Genomic DNA, 8887 nt, shown 5'->3' on the forward strand with positions numbered 1-8887 from the left:
GCCAAAAATCACCAAGAGACCCCCAAAAAATCCCCAAGAGACCCCCAAAAAATCCCCCAGACCCCCCAAAATCCCCCCAAGACCCCCAAAATCCCCCCAAGACCCCCAAAAGCCCCCCAGGACCCCCCAGTTCCCCTCACCTGCCCCACCCGGGGCACGTAGGGCCGATGGTTGGGGAGGACATCGCTCATCCCTGAATGGGGGGGCACAAAATGAGGAGGGGGCACAACTGGGAGACCCCTCCCCAATATCAGGGACCACCCCCCAATTTCTCTGAACCCCCCCATGGTCATAAAATCCCCCCAAAATCAGCTGGGAGAGCATAAAAGCCCCTCAAAGACCCCCCCCCAAAAACCCCCTTGGGACCCCCCCCCCAAATCACCCAAAACCTCCCCAGAATCCCCCCAGGACCCCTCCCCAAAAGCCTCCCCAGTCTCTCAAGCCCCCCCAAATCCCCCCAGACCCCCCAAATCCCACCCAGACCCCCCCAAACCCCCCAAGGACCCCTCCCCAAAAGCTCTCAGTGTCCCCCAAAATCCCCCAGACCCCCCCAATTCCACCCAGGGCCCCCCAAATTGCTCCAGGACCCCCCAAAATCCCCCCAAGACCCCCCAAATCCCACCCAGACCCCCCCTAAGACCCCCCCTAAAGCCCCCCAGGACCCCCCCCCCCTAAGACCCTCAGGACCCCCCAAATTGCTCCAAGACCCCTCAGGACCCCCCCAAATCCCTCCCCAAAAGCTCTCTCAGTGTCCCCCAAAGCCCCCCAAAATCCCCCCAGACCCCCCCAAATCCCACCCAGACTCCCTAAAGCCCCTCAGACCCCCCCCAAACCCCCCCAAAACCCCACCCAGGACCCCCCCACCAAATTCCTCCAAAACCCACCCAGACCCCCCCCAAAGACCCCTCAGGATCCCCCCAAATCCCACCAAGGACCCCTCAGACCCCTCCCCAAAAGCTCTCTCAGTGTCCCCCAAAGCCCCCCAAGACCCCCAAAATCCCTGCAGACCCCCCAAAACCCACCCAGGACCCCCCAAATTGCTCCAAGGCCCCCCCCCAAGACCCCTCGGGACCCCCCCAAATCCCACCCAGATTCTCCCCCTAAGACCCCCAGGACCCCCCACAAATATCCCCAAAATCCCCCCAGACCCCCCTAAAGCCCCTCAGGACCCCCCCAAATCCCACCCAGACCCCCCCCAAAATCCCCCCAAGAGCCCCCCAAAACCCCACCCAGGACCCCCCAAATCCCACCCAAAGCCCCCCAAATTGCTCCAGGACCCCCCCAAGACCCCTCTGGACCCCGCCCAAAGGCCCCCAGGACCCCCCAAATCCCACCCAAACCCCCCAAAATCCCCCCAGGACCTCCCCAAATTCCACCCAGAGCCCACTAAAGCCCCCCAGGATCCCCCCAAAATCCCCCCAGGACCCCCCCCTAAGACCCCCAGGCCCCTCCCAAATCCCCCCAGACCCCCCAAAAATCCCTGCAGACCCCCAAAAATCCATCCAGGACCCCCCAAATCCCACCCAGGACCCCCCCTAATCCCACCCAGACCCCCCCAAAAGCTCTCTCAGTGTCCCCAAAGCCCCCCAAAATCCCCCCAGACCCCCCCAAGACCCCTCAGGACTCCCCAAATCCTCCAACACCCCCCCAAAATCCCCCAAATCCCACCCAAATCCCCCCAAAACCCACCCAGACCCCCTCAAAGCCCCCCAGGACCCCTCAGACCCCCTCCCCAAAAGCTCTCTCAGTGTCCTCCAAAGCCCCCCAAGACCCCCAAAATCCCCCAAGACCCCCCCAAAACCCACCCAGGACCCCCCCCAAGACCCCTCAGGACCCCCCCCAAAGCCCCCCAGGCTCCCCTAAACCTCCCCTAAATCCCACCCAGACCCACCCAAAGCCCCCCAAAATCCCCCCAAAACCCACCCAGACCCCCTAAAGCCCCTTAGACCCCCCCCAAACCCCCCAAATCCCCCCCAAAGCCCCTAAAGCCCCCCAGGACCCCCCGAAAATCCCTGCAGACCCCCCCAAAACCCACCCAAATTCCACCCAGAGCCCCCCTAAGACCCCCAGGACCCACCCAGACCCCCCCAAATTGCTCCAGGACCCCCCAAGACCCCTCAGGACCCCCCCGAATCCCCTCACCCCCGTGCCACAGCGGGAGGATCACGGGGTCCCTCCGACACTCGGCCAGGAGCCGCCCAATGCCTGGGGAGGGGGAAATTGGGGGCGATTTTGGGGGGCTTTGGGACCCCCAGGGGGGATTTGGGGGTGTCTCTCATTTGGGGAGGGGGTTTGAGGGGAGCCAGGGGGGTTTTGGGGGGTCTGGAGGGGATTTGGGGCAAGTTTGGGATTTTTGGGGCATTTTGGGGGGATTTTGAGGGGAATTTTTGGGGTCCCTGGAGTTTTTTTTGGGGGGAATTTGGGACATTTTGGGTTTTTTGAGGGGATTTTTGGGGGGATCCAAGGGGGATTTGGGGTTTTTTTTGGGGTTTTTAGGGCAGGATTTGGGGTATTTTGGGGGGAACTTTTGGGGTTTTTTGGGGGGTCTGGGGGGATTTTGAGGGGAATTTTTGGGGTCCTTGGTGGTTTTTTTTGGGGGGAGTTTGGGACATTTTGGGGTTTTTTGAGGGGATTTTTGGGGTCCCAGGGTTTTTTGGGGTCCCTGGGGTTTTTTGGGGGGGAATTTGGGACATTTTGGGGTTTTTTGAGAGGATTTTTGGGGTCCCAGGGGATTTTGGGGGAGATCCAAGGGGGATTTGGGGTTTTATTGGGGTTTTTAGGGCAGGATTTGGGGTATTTTGGGGGGAACTTTTGGGGGTTTTTTGGGGGGTCTGGGGGGATTTTGAGGGGAATTTTTGGGGTTCCTGGAGTTTTTTTTTGGGGGGGGGTTTGGGACATTTTGGGGTTTTTTGAAGGGTTTTTTTGGGGTCCCTGGGGTTTTTTTGGGGGGAGTTTGGGACATTTTGGGGTTTTTTGAGGGGATTTTTGGGGTCCCAGGGTTTTTTGGGGTCCCTGGAGTTTTTTTTGGGGGGAGTTTGGGACATTTTGGGGTTTTTTGAGGGGATTTTTGGGGGGATTTGGGGGTTTTTTGGGGGGTTTTTAGGGCAGGATTTGGGGTATTTTGGGGGGAACTTTTGGGGGGGGGGGTCTGGGGGGGTTTTGAGGGGAATTTTTGGGGTCCCTGGAGTTTTTTTTGGGGGGGAGTTTGGGACATTTTGGGGTTTTTTGAGGGGAATTTTTGGGGTCTCAGGGTTTTTTGGGGTCCCTGGAGTTTTTTTGGGGGAGTTCAGGGTGGGTTTGGGACATTTTGGGTTTTTTGAGGGGTTTTTTGGGGTCCCATGGGGATTTTGGGGGTTTTATTCGGGTTTTTAGGGCAGGATTTGGGGTATTTTGGGGGGAACTTTTGGGGTTTTTTTTGGGGGGGGGTCTGGGGCAGGTTTGGGATTTTTGGGGGAGATCCAAGAAGGATTTTTGGGGTTTTTTTGGGGGGTCTCACCCCACTTGAAACGAGCGACCTCCTGGCCCAGGTTCACTTTACCTGGAGGGGGGAAAATGGGGCTGGGGGCGTCAGGACCCCCAAAATCCCCCCAAAATTCCACCCAGGACCCCCAAAATCCCCCCAGGACCCCCAGAATCCCCCCCAAGAAACCCAAAATTCCATCCAGAGACCCCCCAAATCCCCTCCTGGGGACCCCAAAATTCCACCCAGACCCCCAAAATCTCCTCAAGAAACCCAAAAATCCTCCAAGGGAGCCTCAAAATCCCCTCCCAGTTCATTCCCAGTCCCTCCCAGTTCCCCTCAATCCCTTCCCAGTTTCCTCCCAGTGATCCCAGTCCATTCCCAGTCCCTTCCCAGTCCCTCCCAGTTCCCTCCCAGTGATCCCAGTCCATCCCAGTCCCATCCCAGTTCATTCCCAGTCCCTCCCAGTTTGTTCCCAGTCCATCCCAGTTCCCCTCAATCCCTTCCCAGTCCCTCCCAGTCCATCCCAGTTCCCATTCCCAGTGTTCCCAGTTACCTGCCCGCTGTCCCAGTTCCCTCCCAGTCCCTCCCAGTTCCCCTCAATCCCCTCCCAGTGCTCCCAGTCCATCCCAGTTCCATCCCAGTCCCTCCCAGTTCCATCCCAGTCCCTCCCAGTCCATCCCAGTCCCTCCCAGTCCATCCCAGTTCATTCCCAGTCCATCCCAGTCCCTCCCAGTTCCCTCCCAGTGATCCCAGTCCATTCCCAGTCCCGTCCCAGTGCTCCCAATCCCCTCCCAGTCCCTCCCAGTCCCTCCCAGTCCATTCCCAGATCCCTCCCAGTCCCTCCCAGTCCATCCCAGTCCCATCCCAGTTCCCTCCCAGTCGCTCCCAGTCCATCCCAGTCCATTCCCAGTCCATCCCAGTCCCCTCCCAGTCCCTCCCAGTCGCTCCCAGTCCATTCTCAGTCCATCCCAGTCCCTCCCAGTTCCTCCCAGTCGCTCCCAGTCCATCCCAGTCCCTCCCAATCCCCTCCCAGTCCCTCCCAGTCCCTCCCAGTACCCTCAGGGAACATGTGCACCCAGTCTCCCTGGTTGAGCTTCTCCAGTATGAAATCCATCCCGCGCTGGTAAACGCCGTCCCCTGCGGGACCAGTTCAAACTGGGAACGGCCCAGTACGGACTGGGAACGGCCCAGAGCCACCACAGCCCTCCCAGTATGGACTGGGAACATCCCAGTATGGACTGGGAGAATCCCAAAGGAACCACAGTAATCCCAGTATGGACTGGGAGAATCCCAGTATGGACTGGGAACGGCCCAGAGCCACCACAGCCATCCCAGTATGGACTGGGACCATCCCAGTATGGACTGGGAACGGCCCAGAGCCACCACAGCCCTCCCAGTATGGACTGGGGACATCCCAGTATGGACTGGGACCATCCCAGTATGGACTGGGAACATCCCAGTATGGACTGGGAGAATCCTAAAGCAACCACAGCCCTCCCAGTACGGACTGGGAACAGCCCAGTATGGACTGGGAATGGCCCAGTATGGACTGGGAACATCCCAGTATGGACTGGGAATGGCCCAGTGCCTCCCAGTATGAATCAGAAGCAGCCCAGTGCCTCCCAGTCCCTCTCCCAGTTTATCCCAGTTTGTCCCAGTTCCCCCCAGTCCCATCCCAGTGCTCCCAGCTCCCTCCCAGTTTATCCCAGTTTATCCCAGTTTATCCCAGTCCATCTCAGCCCCTCCCAGTGCTCCCAGCTCCCCCCCAGTCTATCCCAGTTTGTCCCAGTCCATCCCAGTTTATCCCAGTTCCCCCCGTTACCGCGGCACACGGGCACGCAGCACCCCCATCTTATCCCAGTTTGTCCCAGTCCATCCCAGTTTCCCCAGTCCCCGTTACCGCGGCACACGGGCACGCAGCACCCCCATCTTATCCCAGTTTGTCCCAGTCCATCCCAGTTTCCCCAGTCCCCGTTACCGCGGCACACGGGCACGCAGCACCCCCAGTTTATCCCAGTTTATCCCAGTCCATCCCAGTCCCCCCCAGTTCCCCCGTTACCGCGGCACACGGGCACGCAGCGCCCCCAGTTTATCCCAGTTTATCCCAGTCCATCCCAGTTTATCCCAGTTTGTCCCAGTTTCCCCAGTCCCCGTTACCGCGGCACACGGGCACACAGCACCCCAGTTTATCCCAGTTTATCCCAGTCCATCCCAGTTTATCCCAGTCCCTCCCAGTTTGTCCCAGACCATCCCAGTCCCCCCTAGTCCATCCCAGTTTGTCCCAGTTTATCCCAGTCCCTCCCAGTTCCCCGTTACCGCGGCACACGGGCACGCAGCGCTCCCAGTTTCCCCCAGTTTATCCCAGTTTGTCCCAGTTTGTCCCCGTTACCGCGGCACACGGGCACACAGCGCCCCCAGTTTATCCCAGTCCATCCCAGTTTCCCCAGTTTGTCCCCGTTACCGCGGCACACGGGAACACAGCGCCCCCAGTTTATCCCAGTTTGTCCCAGTTTATCCCAGTTTATCCCAGTTCCCCCCGTTACCGCGGCACACGGGCACGCAGCGCCCCCAGTTTATCCCAGTTTATCCCAGTTTGTCCCAGTCCATCCCAGTTTCCCCAGTTTATCCCCGTTACCGCGGCACACGGGCACGCAGCACCCCCAGTTTATCCCAGTTTATCCCAGTTTATCCCAGTCCATCCCAGTTTATCCCAGTCCATCCCAGTTTATCCCAGTTTATCCCAGTTTCCCCAGTCCCTCCCAGTCCCCGTTACCGCGGCACACGGGCACGCAGCGCCCCCAGTTTATCCCAGTTTATCCCAGTCCATCCCAGTCTATCCCAGTCCATCCCAGTTTCCCCAGTTTATCCCCGTTACCGCGGCACACGGGCACGCAGCGCCCCCAGTTTATCCCAGTCCATCCCAGTTTGTCCCAGTTTATCCCAGTTTCCCCAGTTCCCCCCTGTTACCGCGGCACACGGGCACGCAGCGCCCCAGGCTGAAGAAGAGCGAGTGCAGCTCCCGGGTGAAGCAAATGTCAGCGGCCGTGGGGGTCCTGGGCAGGGGAAATGTGGGGAGGGGGCGCTGGGACCCCCAAATCCCCCCCCCAGACCCTCCTGGGACCCCCAAATCCCCCCCAAATGCCCCCCAGCCCTACCAGCGCATCCTGGGCAGGTTCCAGACGTGTCGCAGCTTCAGGGACCCTGGGGGGGTCACAGGGGGTCACGGGGACCCCCCAAAACCCCCCCTGAGACCCCCCCAGGACCCCCCAAATTCCTTCCCCAATCCCTTTAGGACCCCCCAGGACTCCCCCAAAATCCTCCAGACCCCCCCATGACCCCCAAAACCCTTCAGACCACCCCCCAAACCCCCCCTAGGACCCCCCAGGACTCCCCAAACCCCTTCAGGACCCCCCAGATTCCTCCTCCAACCCCTTTAGAACACCCTGGGACCCCCCCCCAAAATCCTCCAGACCCCTTCAGGACCCCCCAGATTCCTCCTCCAATCCCTTTAGGACCCCCCAGGACTCCCCAAAATCATTCAGACCCCCCCCCAGCCCCTCTAGGACCCCCAGAGACTCCCCCAAAATAATCCAGACCCCCTTGGGACCCCTCAAAATCCTACAAAACCCCCCCTGGGACCCCCCCAAACCCCTTCAGGACCCCCCAAATTCCTCTTCCAACCCCTCAGGACCCCCAGGACTCCCCCAAAATAATCCAGACCCCCCCCAGCTCCTCAAGGACCCCCAGGGACTCCCCCAAAATAATCCAGACCCCCTGGGACCCCTCAAAATCCTCCAAAACCCCCCCGGGACCCCCCCAAACCCCTTCAGGACCCCCCAAATTCCTTCCCCAATCCCTTTAGGACCCCCCAGGACTCCCCCAAAATAATCCAGACCCCCCTCAAAACCCTTCAGACCCCTCCCCAATGCCCCCCCAGCCTCTCTAAGCCCCCCAGAACTTCCCCAAAATAATGCAGACCCCCACAGGACCCCTCAAGGACCCCCCCCCAAACCCCTTCAGGACCCCCCAAATTCCTTCCCCAATCCCTTTAGGACCCCCAGGACTCCCCCAAAATAATCCAGACCCCCCCCAAAACCCTTCACACCCCTCCCATCCCCTTTAGGACCCTCCAGACCACCCTGAGACCCCACCAAAACCCTTCAGGACCCCACTGGGACCCCCCAAAACCCTTCAGGACCCCCCAGATTTCTTCTCCAACCCCTTCAAGACCCCCTGGGACCCCCCCAAAATCCTCCAGACCCCCCTCAAAACCCTTCAGGACCCCCCCTGGGACCCCCCCAAACCCCTTTAAAACCCCCCCAACCCCACCCCCAGCCTCTCTAAGACCCCCAGAACTCCCCCAAAATAATCCAGACCCCCCCACAGGACCCCTCCCAAACCCCTTCAGGACCCCCCAAATTCCTTCCCCAATCCCTTTAGGACCCCCCAGGACTCCCCCAAAATAATCCAGACCCCCCCTCAAAACCCTTCAGACCCCTCCCCAATGCCCCCCCATCCCCTTTAGGACCCTCCAGACCACCCTGAGACCCCACCAAAACCCTTCAGGACCCCCCAAACCCCCCCCAGGACACCCCCAAACCCCTTTAAAACCCCCCCAGCCCCTCTAGAACCCCCCCAGAACTCCCCCAAAATAATCCAGACCCCCACAGGACCTTCAAGGGGCCCCCCCCAAAAACCCTTTTGGACCCCCCAAAACCCCCCTCCCCAGGGCCCCCCAAAATTCCCGGGCCCCCCCGGGGCCCCCCCCCCAAACCCTTTAAACCCCCTTTTCCCTTTCCCCAACCCTTCCCGGGCCCCCCGGAAAACCCCCCAAACCCCCCTTTTTAACCCCCCCCCCCCAAAAACCCTTTTAGGGGCCCCCCAGACCCCCCCAAAAACCCCTTGGGGCCCCCCCCAAAATTTTTTCCCCCCCCAAAAACCCCTTTAAGGGCCCCCCCCACCCCCCCCAAACCCCCTTTTAAAAAACCCCCCCCCAAACCCCCCCAGGCCCCCCAGGACCCCCCCCCAGGTACCCCAGAGGTGGGGGTCGTCCATGCAGGAGGCGTGGTTGGACAGGGTCAGCAGGGGGGTCCCGGGACCCCTCCTCTCCACCAGCTCGTGCAGAACCTCGGCGTTGTGGACCCGCAGCCGGTTCAGGTACCCTGGGGAGGGGTCCCGGGGGGGCTTTGGGGGTTTTGGGGGGGTCCCCCAAAGGGGGTTTTGGGAAAAGGAAATTTTGGGGGTTTTTTTGGGGGGGTTGAGGGGTCCTCGAGGAGGTTTAAAAGGGGGGTTTGGGGGGGGGCCTTGGGGGTCCCAGAGGGGCTGGAAAGGGGGTTTGGGAAAAATTTTGGGGGTTTGGGGGGGTTTGGGGGGGTCCCAAAGGGGGTTTAAAGGGTTTGGGGGAAAGGGAAATTTTGGGGGGTT

At 60.4% G+C, this 8887-nt stretch overlaps 1 protein-coding gene across 1 annotated transcript; it reads right to left on the minus strand.

Annotated features, from left to right (window-relative positions):
* Positions 1-140: 140 nt before the first annotated feature.
* Positions 141-8647, minus strand: TAFAZZIN (tafazzin, phospholipid-lysophospholipid transacylase; the record flags this gene model as incomplete). Its single annotated transcript, XM_064701718.1, has 7 exons — positions 141-193; positions 2143-2205; positions 3497-3538; positions 4520-4600; positions 6431-6516; positions 6619-6664; positions 8497-8647. Coding segments are annotated over 7 exons (522 nt in total), but the record flags the coding sequence as incomplete, so codon positions are not given.
* Positions 8648-8887: the final 240 nt, after the last annotated feature.

Source organism: Zonotrichia leucophrys, unplaced genomic scaffold, assembly GCF_028769735.1.
Source record: "Zonotrichia leucophrys gambelii isolate GWCS_2022_RI unplaced genomic scaffold, RI_Zleu_2.0 Scaffold_1766_8887, whole genome shotgun sequence".
NCBI lineage: Eukaryota > Metazoa > Chordata > Aves > Passeriformes > Passerellidae > Zonotrichia > Zonotrichia leucophrys.